Raw genomic sequence first — 16153 nt, 5'->3', positions numbered from 1 at the left:
GAAAGCTGTTCAGGTGGTCTAAGCATGAGTGTTGGGCCAAACGCACCAAGACCAGTTCAAATACAATCCAACTGAGGTGCCCAAATCCTGAAACAAAGGGTCTTTGAAAGACCAATGTACTGCATCAGAATTTGATTAAGTTCTGGTTGTTTGGACTGTTAATCCTTGTTTCCTTTTTAGACTAGATAACATAGTAGAGACTTCCACCACAGTGAGTCAGACAAGTTGGAAAAAGAACTGAAAATAAAGAAAAAGAAGAAGTTAACTGGCATAGAGTCCTGGGTGCATCTCTAATACCCAGTCACTCAGTCTGGGTTCAGGTTTTGGTCAGATAATGCTATAAAGGATACTGTTCTGTAAGACCAGGACATAAAGAGGTGAAGCTCTACTAAACAGACCTGTCAGAGCCAAACTGGTTTACAGACTGGTACTGGTCTGAGTCTGGGTGTGGCTTTACCTCTGCAGTGAAGTTTATAATTTATGTGTTCAGATGAGCTGCTGGTCTTAGTCCTGTGGATTCTGAGATCAGACACCAAGGTGTCTTTGGACAAGACACTTGAACCCATAGTAGCACCGAAATGTTCTGTCTGGCAGCTGTCCAACCACCATTTCCCCAAGGGAATCATTAAATATTAATCATTCATATTATGTTTTGTGGTTTTAAATGGTGTCCACATTTTTATTTAGACAAGCTGAACATTTGTTGTTTAGCTTTTTTTTTGTCAGCTTAAATGTTTCAGTTCACTTTTCTCAGACTTCAGTATTGTGATCAGCTGCAGTTCTTCACCTTAATGTCCTCTGAGGCTTTTACCTCAGAACGCAAACCACCAGTTTGGTTAGATTACCTTCATCAGACACATGACATCAGTTCTTTTTTTTTTTCTCTGACTTCTTTCTGCTAAGAACAGGTGAATCACATGAGTCCAGATCAGCTGAGCTGCTTTAAAAGGGTATTCTTATGCTGAGTTCAGGTTCTAACTGTGGACCTGAATCCTCAGCACCCGGAACCTGAGGACCAGACTGGAACTTCCTGCACAGTTTAAAACTGAATGTTTTCTTCAGATCCTTCCTGTTTCTATTTTTAATTGGAGGCATTTCTGCAGATATAAAGGTCTGTCAGTCTGGACTGGATCATCATCAGCTGCTTGCTGCTCATCATGGTGAGTTCACAGCTTCTTCATCTGACTCTTTATTTAAACTTTTCATTCAGGAGACGGATGCAATAAATCCATAATTTATAATGTTAAACTGTTTATTGGAATAAATATTGATTTAAAAATATTAAATTTAAAATAATGATTTTTATATCAACAAAAAATGTTTTACATCTGGTTCAGTTTTAGCTGTTATATAAATAATACATGCTTAACTTCATTATAAATAATTGTTTTGTCTGCTCCTTTGTCTTGACTTCACGAAACTGATATTTTAAAGTGAAATTTAATCCTAACTCTTGTCTGTTAGAGAAGACAATTCATTATTTTTTCTAAACTGACTCTTAAAACTTGTTTTAGTGTATTTATTTTTTTTTAGACTAAATAAGAAATCTAGATTTTTATTCAGGATAATATAAAAAATGTGTGAGTAGATTTCAGTGCTTAATGGACTTGAACTTGAGGGAATATGTTTTTATTAATTTATATTTTTAGTCCACATTCCTGTTCTTACTGTGTATGGAAAATAGGAAGGGTCTGAGGTTTTGTCTGGCAGTCAGTTGATTCACAGCTTTTTGAATAAACAAAGCTGTGAACATAATAAAATTTTAATTAAATAATTTGACTACAGTAATATGTAGAACCGCTATAACGCCTATTGAAGTAGCATACAGGCAAGATTTAAAAGTTATATATATATATATATATATATATATATATATATATATATATATATATATATATATATGAAATCATATCAATACAATATTTTGTGAAGTTTTAAATAGGGAAAACTTGCTGATATATTAGTTTACAAGACACTTATTGGAACAATATGTCCTCTACTAAATAGTAGAATGACCACTATAGGTCATCAGATATTAAAGAAACACATTGAGTTGAACTATTACCTTCTCAGCCAAATGTCAAGTTACTTTTTTATCAATGCACAGTTTCCCCACTTGAAAAGGAGCATCTAATTGAACATTAAACTGGATCTCACTGGATGACCAACAATTTATTTACTTCTTTCCATTTTTCTTTTTTATGATAGTTTCTCAGTTTGACAATACAGTCCTTTGAGTCTATTAATGTTCCTGAACCAAATAGACTTAAATCCCGTACGGCGGACCAACGACCCGTAATTTTATTAGGGTCACCACAAACATTTACCCCAAAATCTTTTACTTCTCAAAGCCTCAGAAATGTCCTAAAACCTTTAAGTTTGACCTAACAACTCCCACTTGATACTCCTATGGAACCACTGGGAGAATCATTTACTGTATGGGCAAACTAAATGAATTGGTTCATACTTTCAATTCAATTCAATTCAATTCAATTTTATTTGTATAGCGCCAATTTACAACAGAAGTTATCTCAAGGCACTTTACAGTGTAAGGTTTAAGACCTTACAGAAAATATTTATACAAAAAATTATAGAGAAAACCCAACAATCCCATTTGAGCAAGCTTTAGGCAACAGTGGAGAGGAAAAACTCCCTTTAGAGGAAGAAACCTCCAGCAGAACCAGGCTCATAGTGGGCGGCCATCTGCCTCGACCGGTTGGGGTGAGTGGAAAGAGAAGAGAGAAAAGAACAGCAGGCAATAAAGACAACAACAAGCATCAAGAACATTGGGCAGATGAACTGGATTCATCTGGTACAGCTCCAGGCCGAGGATACCTGCAGAAAAGTACAGAGAGAGGGAGACAGAGAGGAGGAAACACAACTAAAAGAGAGAGAAGACACAGAGTTAATGACATGCAATGGTGGCATTTGCATTGATACAGGAGAAAGGAGAGAGGAGAGGAGCTCAGTTTATCAGTAGAGGTCCCCCAGCAGAATAACCTATATCAGCATAACTAAGAGATGGTTCAGAGTCACCTGATCCATCTCTAACTATAAGCTTTATAAAAAAGGAAAGTTTTAAGTCTAGTCTTAAATGTGGAGAGGGTGTCTGCCTCCCGAACCTGAACTGGGAGCTGGTTCCACAGGAGAGGGGTTTGGTAGCTAAAGGCTCTGCCTCCCATTCTACATTTGGAAACTCTAGGAACCACAAGTAAACCTGCAGTCTGAGAACGGAGAGTTCTGCTTGGAAGATAAGGAACTAAGAGGTCTTTAAGATAAGATGGAGCCTGATTATTAAGGGATTTATAAGTTAGGAGAAGAATTTTAAATTCAATTCTGGATTTAACAGGGAGCCAATGGAGAGAAGCTAACGTTGGAGAAATATGATCTCTTTTGCTAATTCCAGTCAGAACTCTGGCTGCAGCATTTTGGATTAACTGGAGGCTCTTTAATGAGTTATTGGGACATCCCATTAATAAGGAATTACAATAGTCCAGTCTGGAAGTAACAAATGCATGGACTAGTTTTTCAGCATCACTTTGGGACAGGATGCTCCTAATTTTAGCAATGTTTCTTAGGTGAAAAAAGGCAGTTCTAGAGATTTCTTTTATGTATGAAGTGAAGGAGATATCCTGATCAAAGATAACTCCGAGGTTTCTTACAGTATTACTTGAGGCCAGAACTAAGTCATCAATGGTGAGAATGTGTTTAGACATAGTGTCTCTGAGATTTTTAGGCCCAAACAGTATAACCTCTGTCTTGTCCGGATTTAGGAGAAGGAAATTGGAGGTCATCCAGGCCTTTATGTCTTTTAAGCATTCCTGAAGTTTGACTAATTGATTAGTTTCTCCTGGTTTCATAGATAAATATAGCTGGGTATCATCTGCATAACAATGGAAATTTATAGTTTCCTAATAATATTGCCTAAGAGGGACATATATAAAGTGAAAAGAATCGGTCCAAGCACAGATCCCTGTGGAACTCCAGAGCTGACTTTGCTGTGCATGGAAGACTCATCATTAACGTGTACAAACTGAAATCTATCCAATAGATACGATTTAAACCACTCTAGTGCTGTTCCTTTGATTCCAATGACATGTTCTAGTCTGTGTAATAAAATGTTGTGATCTACAGTGTCGAATGCAGCACAAAGATCTAACATGACGAGTATAGAGAGTAGTCCATTGTCTGATGCCAATAGAAGATCATTAGTAACCTTTACCAGTGCTGTTTCTGTACTATGATGTACTCTAAATCCTGACTGGAAATCTTCATACAAGTTATTGCTACGTAGGTGGTCGTACAATTGCTTAGAAACTATCTTTTCAAGGATTTTAGAGATAAAGGGCAGATTGGATATTGGTCTATAATTCGCTAAGACCCCTGAGTCCAGAGTAGGCTTTTTGAGCAGGGGCTTGACTACAGCAACCTTAAAAGCCTGTGGTACGTAGCCTATTTGTAAAGACAGATTGATCTGATCTAATATGGACGTGCTGATCAAAGGTAAGACATCCTTGAGGAGTCTAGTCGGGATGGGATCTAAGAGACATGTTGATGGTTTAGAGGAATTAATTACTGAAATTAATTCAGAATGATCTACAGGGAGGAAGCAGTCTAAGTACGAGCGTGGATCTAGAGTTGTTGTACAATCCATGCTATATGCAGGGATGATCTGATCAATTTTTTCTCTAATAGTTATGATTTTATTTGTAAAGAAATTCATGAAGTCATTGCTGCTGAGAGTTGAGGGAATACTAGGGTCAACCGAGCTATGACTCTTTGTCAGCCTGGCTACAGTGCTGAAAAGAAACCTAGGGTTGTTCTTATTTGCCTCTATTAATGAGGAGTAATATGAAGTTCTAGCTTTACGCAGGGCTTTTTTATATATTATTAAACTATCTTTCCAGGCTAGGCAATATTCATCTAAATTGGTGGAACGCCACCTCCTTTCCAACTTACGTGATTTCTGCTTTAAGCTACGGATTTGTGAATTGTACCATGGAACTAACTTCCTCTGACTCACTAGTTTCTTTTTCAGAGGAGCAACAGTATCAAGTATTGTTCCAAGTGAAGCACCAGTACTATTAAACAAGATAGTCCACTTGTGCTGGAGTAACATTGAAATAACTGCCTTCCTCTGTGTTGGTACATGGCTCTGAAATAAAAGATGGAATCAGTTCCTTAAATTTGTCAACAGCATTTTCACATAAACATCTACTGTAGTGAATCTTATCTGTAGGTTTAGTAAAGTCTGGTACTGTAAATTCAAATGTAATTAAGAAATGGTCAGATAAAAGAGGGTTTTGGGGAAAAACTATTAACTGATCAACTTCCACACCGTATGTCAGAATAAGATCAAGGGTGTGATTAAAACAGTGAGTGGGTTTATTTACATTTTGGGTAAAACCAATGGAGTCTAATACATTTTACATTTACATTTACATTTAGTCATTTAGCAGACGCTTTTATCCAAAGCGACTTACAAGTGAGGAACAAGGCAAGCAAACAAAATCTAAGTCAAGAAGAAACAACATCAAAGCAAAGTGCTATCAAAAAAGTGTTACTGTTTCAAGAGATGTTAGAAAGAAAGGGTAGAATTTATTTATTTTTTTTTAAGTGCAAAGGAAGATGCGGAAGAGTTCTGTTTTCAGCAGTTTTTTAAAGATTGCAAGTGAGGTGGCTGAGCGTGCAGAGATAGGCAGCTCATTCCACCATCGTGGGATCACTGAGCTGAACAGTTTTCCTTGGTGTCGACTGTGTGGTGCTGGTACCACCAGACGACGTTCACTGGTTGAGCGCAGTGGACGGGAGGGGATGTAGACCTGAACGATTGAATTGAGATAAGATGGAGCTGTGGAGTTCACCACTCTGTAGGCAAGAGACAGAGCTTTGAACCTGATCCTTGCAGCCACAGGAAGCCAGTGTAAAGATCTGAAGAGCGGTGTGACATGAGACCTTCTAGGTTGATTGAAAATGAGGCGTGCTGCCGCATTTTGGATCATCTGGAGGGGTTTGGTCGTGGATGCCGGTAAACCCATCAGTAGTGCATTGCAGTAATCCAGGCGAGATAAGATCAACGCCTGTACAATGAGTTGGGTCGTGTATTCCGTCAGATAGGGTCTGATCTTTCTGATGTTGTGGAGGGCATATCTACACGACCTAGCGACTGTGGCGATGTGATCTGTGAAGGTCAGCTGGTCATCAATGATGACCCCCAGGTTTCTGGCTGACTTAGTAGGGGATATCACTGCAGATCCAATGTTAATGCTGATGTTGTGTTGAGTTGAAGGTCTGGCAGGGAAGACTAGAAGTTCAGTTTTGGGTATGTTGAGTTGAAGGTGTCTTTTTCTCATCCAGGCAGAGATGTCAGAGAGACAGGCAGAGATGCGAGATGAGACAGTTGAGTCATCCGGCGGAAAAGACAGGAAGAGCTGTGTGTCATCTGCATAGCAGTGATAAGAAAAGCCATGAGAATGGATGATAGAGCCTAGAGAAGAAGTATAGATTGAAAAAAGAAGAGGACCAAGGACTGAGCCCTGCGGTACACCGGTGGAGAGGTTATGAGAGTCAGAGACACGCCCCTGCCAGGATACCTTAAAGGTTCGTTCGGACAAGTATGACCGAAGCCAGGCTAGAGCTGATCCAGAGATGCCCAGGTCTGAGAGGGCAGTCATGAGAATCTGATGGTTCACAGTGTCAAAGGCTGCAGATAGATCTAATAGAATAAGGACAGAAGATTTACCTGCAGCTTTTGCCACCCGTAGGGATTCCACAACAGTCAGAAGTGCCGTCTCTGTGGAGTGCCCACTCTTGAAGACAGACTGATTGACATCAAGGAGGTTGTTCTGGGAAAGAAAGTCAGAGAGTTGGTTAAAGGCTGCACGTTCCAGAGTCTTGGCCAGGAATGAAAGAAGAGAGACCGGTCTGTAGTTCTCCACAAGGGAGGGATCCAGAGAAGGCTTCTTCAAAAGTGGAGTGATCTGGGCCTGCTTGAACGAGGTGGGAAAGGTGCCTGTTGTGAGAGAGGTGTTGATGATCTGTGTAATGGCTGGTATTAGTGTTGGTGCGATAGCTTGAAGAAGAGTAGAGGGGATCGGATAATAGTGTATTAAATGCAGTGTTGAGGCAGTTATCATCAACATCTACATGGATATTAAAGTCACCCACTATAATGACTTTATCTGCACTAAGAACTAAATCAGATAGAAACTCTGAGAATTCAGTTAAAAACTCAGAGTAAGGGACAGGAGGACGGTACACAATAACAAAAAGGACTGGTTTTGGATTTTTCCAGTTAGGATCAGAGAGGCTAAGAGTGAGGCTCTCAAATGAATTAAAACTATGTTTAGGTCTGGGGTTGATTAACAAACTTGAGTGGAAGATTGCTGCTACTCCTCCACCCCGACCTGTGCTTCTAGGAACATGATAATTAACATGACTTGAGGGGGTCGACTCATTCAGAGAGACATATTCATCCTGCTGCAGCCAGGTTTCAGTAAGACAGAATAAGTCTATTTGATGGTCAATTATCAAATCATTTACTAACAGGGACTGATATTTAAAAGTCCACATTTGATTGTTTTCTTGTTATTTTGTTCTAAGAGAGGAGTCGTCTTTATTTTTATTAGGTTTTTATGAATAACTCCTCTTGTGTTAGTTTTAGATATAAATAATTTAGGTACTCAGGAGCAGACACTGTCTCTATAAGGTTATGGCAGTTTTTGGGGGGTGACGGCTGTAAGGAAGCTGCAGAGAGGTGTGTAAGACTGCGTCTCTGCGTCCTGGGCTCCACTCTGACATGTCAGGGTTTAGGTCGTCTAATAAACTCTGTCATATTCCTAGAGAGTTGAGACGCACCATCTAAAGTGGGATGGATGCCGTCTCTTCTAATCAGCCCAGGTTTTCTCCAAAAAGTTTTCCAATTGTCTATGTAGCCCACGTTGTTAGCGGGACACCACTTAGACAGCCAGCGGTTGAATGACGTCATGCGGCTAAACATGTCGTCACTGGTCAGATTGGGAAGGGGCCCAGAGAAAACTACGGAGTCCGACATCGTTTTTGCAAAGTTACACACCGATTCAACATTAATTTTAGTGACTTCCGATTGGCGTAATCGGGCGTCATTAACTCCTGTGTGAATTATTATCTATCTTTGAATTGCTGTGTGCTACTCAAAAGGTTATAAGACAACTACATACCTAACATCCCTGTGAATCACAGTGGCCTCAACTTTCTTTTTACTTCTGACAGAATCCAAATGTCTCACAGCTTTTGTTACAGGAATACTGATACTGGTGCTCGAGATTTCCCACTTTGAAAGGTTAGCTGCTAGATGACGAGCTCTTTGAAACTTGCTGTAAGAGAGTGCAGAGATGCAGGATGAATCTTCCACATCCACTCTGTTCGATTTCTAGCTGCAGTCTCTTCCAGGGTTACTTTATTTTGCTTGTCCAGAAATCTGTACATTTTCTCCAAAACAGGCTTGCTCTGGTAAAATTGGTCCCTGGATCTGACCAGATTTTCCTTGGATGTCCCCTAAATGCGGTGAACCTTTGGTAAGCCATCTAGAACCCTTCCGTTGACAAACTTGAATGGTGCAGCAGGTTCTGTTCTTTCAGGCAGCAAACTTCCCATTATTTGCCGACATTTCCTTGCTTTGAGGTTTCTGCAAATTGTGCAGCCATCCGCAACTTGTTTTGCAACTCTTTTCCATTTTATGACCCATGCATTCCTCCCCATTCTTAGCAAGGTTACAGCTACTCCCTTCATGATCTTCATTGTGGGCTTCTCGAGCCAACAGGATAGATACCCAGTCATCATAGGGCAGAATGGGATCACTAGTCTTATCCTCTCTGAAGATCTGTAGTTGGCCACTACAAACCAATAATCCAGAGTCTTGATCTTTGTAGACAACCAGCTTGTCCATTGTGGTGTTTAGGAGGATTAGGCCCTCCTGTACTGCATGCAAAATGTCTCTTAAGGCATATTCTCATTCTTTTACACATATGACTCCTACTAGAGGAACTGCCTTCCTCTTTGGATCATCCATGGCTGGATTTTGTCCAACCTATATTTTTGCTGCTCTCCAGATCCATGCAACTGTTTTCACCAGTCAGGATTAATTACTGAAGTGTGTAATATCTACTAAGTTTTGTATAACCTATCCTGCAGGTGGCCTCCTTTGGTCTATTTTATCTTGGGTCTGTTTTGGTTGCTCTAGCAAAGGAACAGGAACCAGGAACAATTACGACATAAAGTTTGTTATCTTCTATTGAGTAGCCCAGACCAAGTGCTTAATTATCACCATATTGCAGCTGGTTTGGCAAGACCTTGGTGTTTGCCTTAGTCTTCTTTTCCTCGGTACTATGCTTCTTCACACCTTGATCTGAAAAGACCCACGGCTTGAGCTCAAATTCTCCAGCTTTCCACATTTTCACTAATAGTTTTCAGCTGGTTGAAGTGATTATGAGATGTGATAATGTCATCAACATAATTGTCATGCTGGAGAACCCACCTCGCTCTGCAATGCATTCTGCTGGCTTGTCTCTGATATTCACACTTGTGATTGCATATTCCCCCAGCTCTTCATCTTCTGAGTCTCGCCAGAAGAATCTACATTTACATTTACATTTACATTTAGTCATTTGGCAGACGCTTTTATCCAAAGCGACTTACAAGGAAAGCAAGCAAGTCAAAGAGAGAATAACATTTAAAATCATTTATTACTTAATATAAGAATTATGATAATATATAATGATTAGGGATTGGCCATTTAATGAATGCACAGGTGCAAAGGACTTATGGATTATTCATAAGCACTGAAAAAGAGCGGTGAGTGAGATTAGCAGGGAAAATAAAAGAATCAGTGTAAATGCATTTCTCTGTCTTTCAACCAAACTGAATTATACATCTTCTTTACAGCTCCTAGGGTAGTGTATACGCCACTATTGAATCTAAGGAGAACAGCAAAAATGTGATGTTAAGTACTGCGAGTAACACTGGAAGAGCAGCCAGACACACCAGTCTGTCCTCACTGGCTTCTCTTCACACCACTTTGGGCACTTTATTACATCATAACTGAGACCTGCAAGTCATATTGCATACATATTGCAGCCTTTTGCCATTAGCTAATCACAATATCTTGTATATCTGTGAAGATTCTCAGGAATCCAGGCTATTTTTATCCCAAAAATTACTGTTCAGTGTTAACTCAACTTGTTTCAAGTTTTTGAAATGTTTCACCTTCCATTCAGAAGGCTTCATCAGTGAGACTTGATAGCCGGGCTAGTGCATTTACCTTCTGTAAATTGGTGGAGGCAGTTGAACAGTTGCTTCTTTTAATAACACAGTTATCTTGTCCAATATGTCATATTTTTTTACTTACAAAATATCATCTAAACTAGCACAGTTTTATCCATTTCATCTATTCTGCTTTTCACTCCTTGTCCCTCTATCTGAATTTCATATGTCATAATAGTCTGTATGTGATTGCAAACAATATATTAAGAAACAAACTGATTTAACCACCTGTGGTCTTCACCTTTCTGTAAAAGCAGCAGTTCACAGTAAGTGACCTTAAGTATTTACGGACTCTCTAACTTCTCTCAGCTGTTGTTACATGATGTCCAGAGACTGTGTCACTTCAACATCTCACAACAGAACAGCGCAATAATCACTTCATGTTTTCATACGTTAACTAGTATCACTACTATTTACTGAATTGTGAAGTTCCTGTAACAGTCAGAAGTCATAATTCCTACTCCTGACGGTCTACAGAGTCAATGGAGGCTTTGTCGCTCCTTTTCTGAATCCACTGAGGTTCTGTGTAACTCAGTGATAACTGTTGTTATTTGCCTGTCTTCATGGTAACCTGTGTCATTCATTATATTCTGTCAATGTTAGTTATTAGTGTGATTAGTGTGAATGTGATGATCGTGTTGGTTGATCACTGATAAAGATCAGTACTGGTCATTTTATAGCAGGTAATAAAGAATAAAGAAACCTCCTTTAAACCTGTTATCCCCACAAACCCAGACTGGATTAGATCACAGTAACCAGTTTAACCAGTTTAGATCTTCAATGACCAACAGATGTGTGTGTCGCGATGTCTGCGGTGTGTCGGCATGTCTCTAGTTGCCATGGCAATGGTCTGTATCCTGTCCAACATCCTGCTGATGTTTCCTGATCTCAACATCCATTTCCTGTTGGATGGACATGTGACCATTCAAGCCATCTGGGCCACAGGTGTGTGGGGGTCAGGATTCCTGGTATGTACACTCGACACAGGTAAAATCTATGTATAATTAATATTTGAAACTGAAAGATGTCAGAAAACTGATGCAATAAACAGACATTAAAACTGTATTAACGACAAGTTGTTTTGCCTTTTCGCCACTGACGGTCGTGGACAGGTCTGTTTCCAGATTGAATTTGAAATTTTAAAAATTTGGCAAAACCCGCCGCTTGGTCTCAAGAATAAACTGATTAAGGTCTGCACACATTTGAAGACTAGTTCAGACTTCCAAAGAGAGTTTCAACCTGAGACCACAGAGTTCTGATCTTTGACAGTCTGGAAGCAGCTGATACCTGATGACTGATTAGCGTGTGGGAAATTCACTTTACAACTGGTCAGTAAAAACTGGAAGTTGTGGCAGCAGGCAATAAATCAAATCCCATGAGATCGGACATTTTTATGCGTTTTATCAACACAAGCATGCAATACAAGCATTTTATGCAGTGCTGTCTGGTCTGGTACTAGGTTATATCTGTTATAAAAACACGACTTGCTGCTGGTGTCAGATGAAAACTCGCACATGCTAATCATGCCACTAATGAAGATGTTAAAATCGGAGTGAAATGTTCAGTTTTTCTCTTTACTGTGCCTCCTGTTCCTCATTAACAAAGCGGCGTTTTGATCCAGTACTGACAGGAGGCAAATTTATCTGGTTATCAAAACAAACCGGACCCAGTTCTGATGTGACTGAAATGGATATAGTTTGGTTCAGAACAGGTTTTGATCTCTTTAGGTAGAGAAGACTCTGGGATTTATAGGTCAATAAGAAACTATGTGATTAATAAGAGTTTAGCTGGTAATTGAGGGGCTATAAATGTTCTGCAATCATTTAAGGTGAAGAGAGTCATCCAGTGCTCAGACTCCGCTAAAGTCCACTTCAGAAACACAAGCTGATGCTGAACAATATCATGAAAACTCACTTTAACGTCAACACACTTTTTAAGTCCGTTTGCTGCAGGAGGTTTTTTTTCTGTGTGTTTGTCTAACTTGTGATGTGTCACATGTTCTTTGTCTGACTCATGTTTCAACCATTTATTTGTGTCACAATCACATGTTCAAGTTTTTTTTCTTCTTTGAGGTTCAATCAGATTAAAGAGACAAACTTAAAAGAAACATTCTGACTTCAGGTTTTACTTGGAGCCCGGTCCTTTATTCAGACCAGTAAAACCAGAGGCTGCTGCGCCTTCAGAAGCCAGGTGAGCTCATGGTGATGGTGGGTTCTTGTTACAGCGACGGCCATTTGACATTGGCTCAAACAACGGGAAGATGACAGGTGTTACCTCTCTGTATCCAGATGTTGTGCCAGGTGTTGTACTCTTGTGTAGCTCTGCTGGGGGCTTTCATCTGTTGTATCTTCAGTGTGACTGGTCTCGTCCAAGGTCCCCTGTGTCTTTACAACAGCACATCTGGTCAGATCTGGGGGGTCCCACTGAGGCCAATCCATGGGCGGTGAGCACAACGTAGGTGAACACTTTCATCCAGATGTTCATCTCCCTACTGACTCTGTCTTTGTGTCTACAGTCATTGGACCTACCTGTACAACAGGACTGTGTGGTCTGGCATCTGTCTGGAACCCCGGAATGTGGTCCAGTGGAATATGGTCCTGTTCAGTGTGATGGGTGCCGTCAGTGGACTGCAGATTGTACTGTGTGCAGCCAACATGTTAAACTCCATGCTGGGCATGATCCTAGGACACGGCTCCTGTCGAACCAAGGTCTGTGTGTCAGTCTTCTGTGTTTGTGAGGACAGGGAGGGGTCTTAATATGAGGACATCTGTACTGGTCTTCACACTGTAATGCAATAACTGTGTTTATGTTCCAGGTCAGTCCAGGTTCAGTATGAGATGGCCCTACATGGATCATGAAGTAAAACATGACAGAGTCTGCATGGTGGAACTTTAAAATCCTTTATTTTGGCAGGTTGATGAGAATCAAAGCTTTAGGGTAAAAGTCAGAGTTGTTTACACCAGTAAAGTCCCTACAATGTGTCCTGGGTCTTCCCCTCTACTGTAAATACCTGCCCAAGTGCTGTAGATAGACAAAAGGTAGTAGCTAAATCTGGATCAACAATTCAATTCAATTAAATTTTATTTGTATAGCGCCAATTTACAACAGAAGTTATCTCAAGGCACTTTACAGTGTAAGGCCTTACAGAAAATATTTATACAAAAAATTATAGAGAAAACCCAACAATCCCATTTGAGCAAGCTGACACATTCCATAGCACTGTTTCATAAGACTGTTTTAATACATACCAATCTGATAACTTTTCTCATTATAAAGTTAAATTATGTAAAAGTATAATTAAAGTTATTTAGCAGTTAAGAGCCACAAAAAAGGAACTGAGTGTTAATGGGTGTTTTGTTAATTGTAATATTTTATTTATTTGTCTACAATAATATTAATTAATAAAATGTTTCAGTACATTTTTAGTTTTATGTTCATTCTTTTGGACATTGAAGATGTTTTTGTGCCGAAATGGATATGCATGCATTATACACGACAAAAAAAAACATTAAAGGAACACTTACATACAGTGGTAAGAAAAACTTTGTGAACCTTTTGGAATGTCATGGTTTTCTGCATTAATTTGTCATAAAATTCAATTCAATTTAGTATAGCGCCAATTCACAACAGAAGTTATCTCAAGGCACTTTACAGTGTAAGGTTTAAGACCTTACAGAGAATAATTATACAAAAAAAAATGATACAGAAAACCCAACAATTCTATTTGAGCAGGCTTTAGGCAACAGTGGAGAGGAAAAAGGGTTAGGTTAGGGTTAGGGTTAGGTTAAAATTAATGTAATTCAAAAAAATAGACCAGGAGGATGGTTCAAGTTGCACTGGCAACAGGAAAATACACAGGCTCTCGTTACTTTCTCCCCTCCCCATCTTTATATGAAGGTGTGTATGAATGTATACATTAACACACACTTATATCCCCACATACACAACACTTGCCCATACTCATATGTACACGTGCACACCTACACACCCACACACATGCGTACACCCACAGCCACACAGTACATACATTCATATTTCATATGTTTTTGTGTATGTATTACAGTATAAAAGTTCTTATATTATAGTGTTGTGTGTAATAAAATCATATACAAAAAAAGAAAGGGTTAGGGGAAGGGAACTGAACCCCCCTCCTAGAGGAGAGGGGACGTGCACGCTCCATCCACCCATCAGACCCCCTGTACCCGTCCCAAAAATGGGCGCGTTGGCGTCTCCGGCCATAACGCACCATAGTCCAGCCGTCATCCATGGCGTAGACTCAAAAAAAACCCTTTTAAACTTATTTATTAATTTATTTTTTAATCAAAATTATTTATAAACAACTAACTGCCAAATAAAAAAGTAAAAAACAAGACAACGTTTCGACTTTAAACAGTCTTCATCAGGTCACGGCACACTAAAAACTTGAAATGGCTTGCTAAACTAGCTGTCAGAAGGAAGGTCTGTTCTCTTCGACGCCTAAACCACAAATGAGGTCCTTTCTGTGTTTTTCCTTTTTATACTATTCGCTATGTTGCATTGTAATTTTTCAATCGTCTTTTTAACTTATCCCAATATCTTCATAAATTATTTTTAACTTTTAACCATATTTTTAACTTTACTGTTTTTCAATTGTCTTTTTAAACTTATTGTCAATATGAATTACTTTATCTTTTTATACTAAACTATTTATTATCCCTATTAAATGAAATAAGCCCAATATGAATTTTACCCTCTATATAATAATGGTTAACCCTTAAATTCCCTGTCTTTTTTATCTGTTATATGGAGTTAATGTTAGAACCTGGGTTGGGGTTAGGTTAAGTTTAGGGTTAGGGTTAGGGTTAGGGGTTAGGGTTAGGAGGAGGGAGCTGAACCCTTCTCCCAGAGGAGAAGGGACGTGCGCTGTCCATCCACCCCATAGGCCCCCTGTACCCGTCCCAAGAAACTTGGTTGCGGTGGCGCCTCCGACCATACCGCACCACGGTCCAGCCGTCCTCCATGGCTTAGACCCCAAGAAAACAAAAAAAAAAAAAAAAAAAAAAAAAAACCTTCAAGGTAAGTATTCTTTTTAAAGTCTTAAATATTTATGTTTTTAACAAAAAACACTTTCCAAAAAGGGAAAGGACAAAATACTGTTTTATATAAAAAATGAACTTTGAAATGTAATGTACAAAAGAAAAATTAATAATCAACAAAGGAAGGTGTGCCAACAAAAAAAAGGACAACGTTTCGACCTCAAGCGGTCTTCTTCAGGTCTAGGCACACTAAAAACTAATTATGGCTGGCTAAGAACAGCTGTCAAAAAGGACATGTTCACTGTTCGAAGTCCCAAGTACAAATGAACTGCCTGCCGTGTTTCTCCTTTTATATGTTCCCCTATTTTTTAAAATTTTAACTTTTTATCGTCTGTTTTAACTTAACTTATAAAATGAATTACCCCTACTAAATGAATGAAGCCCAATTAGAATTTAACGCTGTAAATATTTTTTAACCCTTTAAGTACTGCTTCCCTATTATATCCCTATCAATTTATGTATTTATATTTATTAAATATTTATTATTACATTTATTTATATTTATTAATTATTTATTAATTTTTAATTTTTATATCTTTAGGGTTGGGAGTTAGGGTTGGGGTTAGGGTTGGGGCCTGGGTTGGCCTTAGGGGTTGGGGTTAGGGTTAGGGTTAGGGTTGGGGTTATGGGTTGGGTTGGGTTTAGGGTTGGGGTTAGGGGTTGGGGTTGGGGGTTAGGGTTAGGGTTAGGGGTTGTAGGGTTAGGGTTAGGGTTAGGGGTTAGGGTTAGGGTTAGGGTTAGGGTTAGGGTTAGGGTTAGGGTTAGGGTTAGGGTTAGGG

At 39.3% G+C, this 16153-nt stretch overlaps 1 protein-coding gene across 2 annotated transcripts; it reads left to right on the top strand.

Moving 5' to 3' along the window:
• Nucleotides 1-938: 938 nt before the first annotated feature.
• LOC113165586 (transmembrane 4 L6 family member 5-like) lies at nt 939-13645 on the top strand. Of its 2 annotated transcripts, XM_026365228.1 has the most exons (7): nt 939-1160; nt 8481-8555; nt 11091-11267; nt 12421-12489; nt 12588-12742; nt 12815-13007; nt 13115-13645. In XM_026365228.1, the coding sequence occupies exons 2-7, from the start codon at nt 8529-8531 to the stop codon at nt 13133-13135; spliced, it is 642 nt and encodes a 213-aa protein (XP_026221013.1). In that variant the 5' UTR covers nt 939-1160; nt 8481-8528; the 3' UTR covers nt 13136-13645. The 2 variants fall into 2 exon arrangements, with proteins under 2 accessions (XP_026221013.1, XP_026221021.1); XM_026365236.1 differs by lacking the exon at nt 8481-8555.
• The last annotated feature ends 2508 nt before the right edge of the window (nt 13646-16153 follow it).

This window comes from Anabas testudineus, chromosome 13, assembly GCF_900324465.2.
Source record: "Anabas testudineus chromosome 13, fAnaTes1.2, whole genome shotgun sequence".
Taxonomy (NCBI): domain Eukaryota; kingdom Metazoa; phylum Chordata; class Actinopteri; order Anabantiformes; family Anabantidae; genus Anabas; species Anabas testudineus.
This window is presented reverse-complemented; position numbering and strand designations above follow the sequence as displayed.

Coding starts and splice junctions, on each gene's coding strand:
- LOC113165586 (XM_026365228.1), top strand. CDS start 8,529: ATGTCCCCTAAATGCGGTGAACCTTTG. Junction 11,268..12,420: donor TGTGGGGGTCAGGATTCCTG/GTATGTACACTC, acceptor TTCTGACTTCAG/GTTTTACTTGGAGCCCGGTC. Junction 13,008..13,114: donor ACGGCTCCTGTCGAACCAAG/GTCTGTGTGTCA, acceptor TTTATGTTCCAG/GTCAGTCCAGGTTCAGTATG.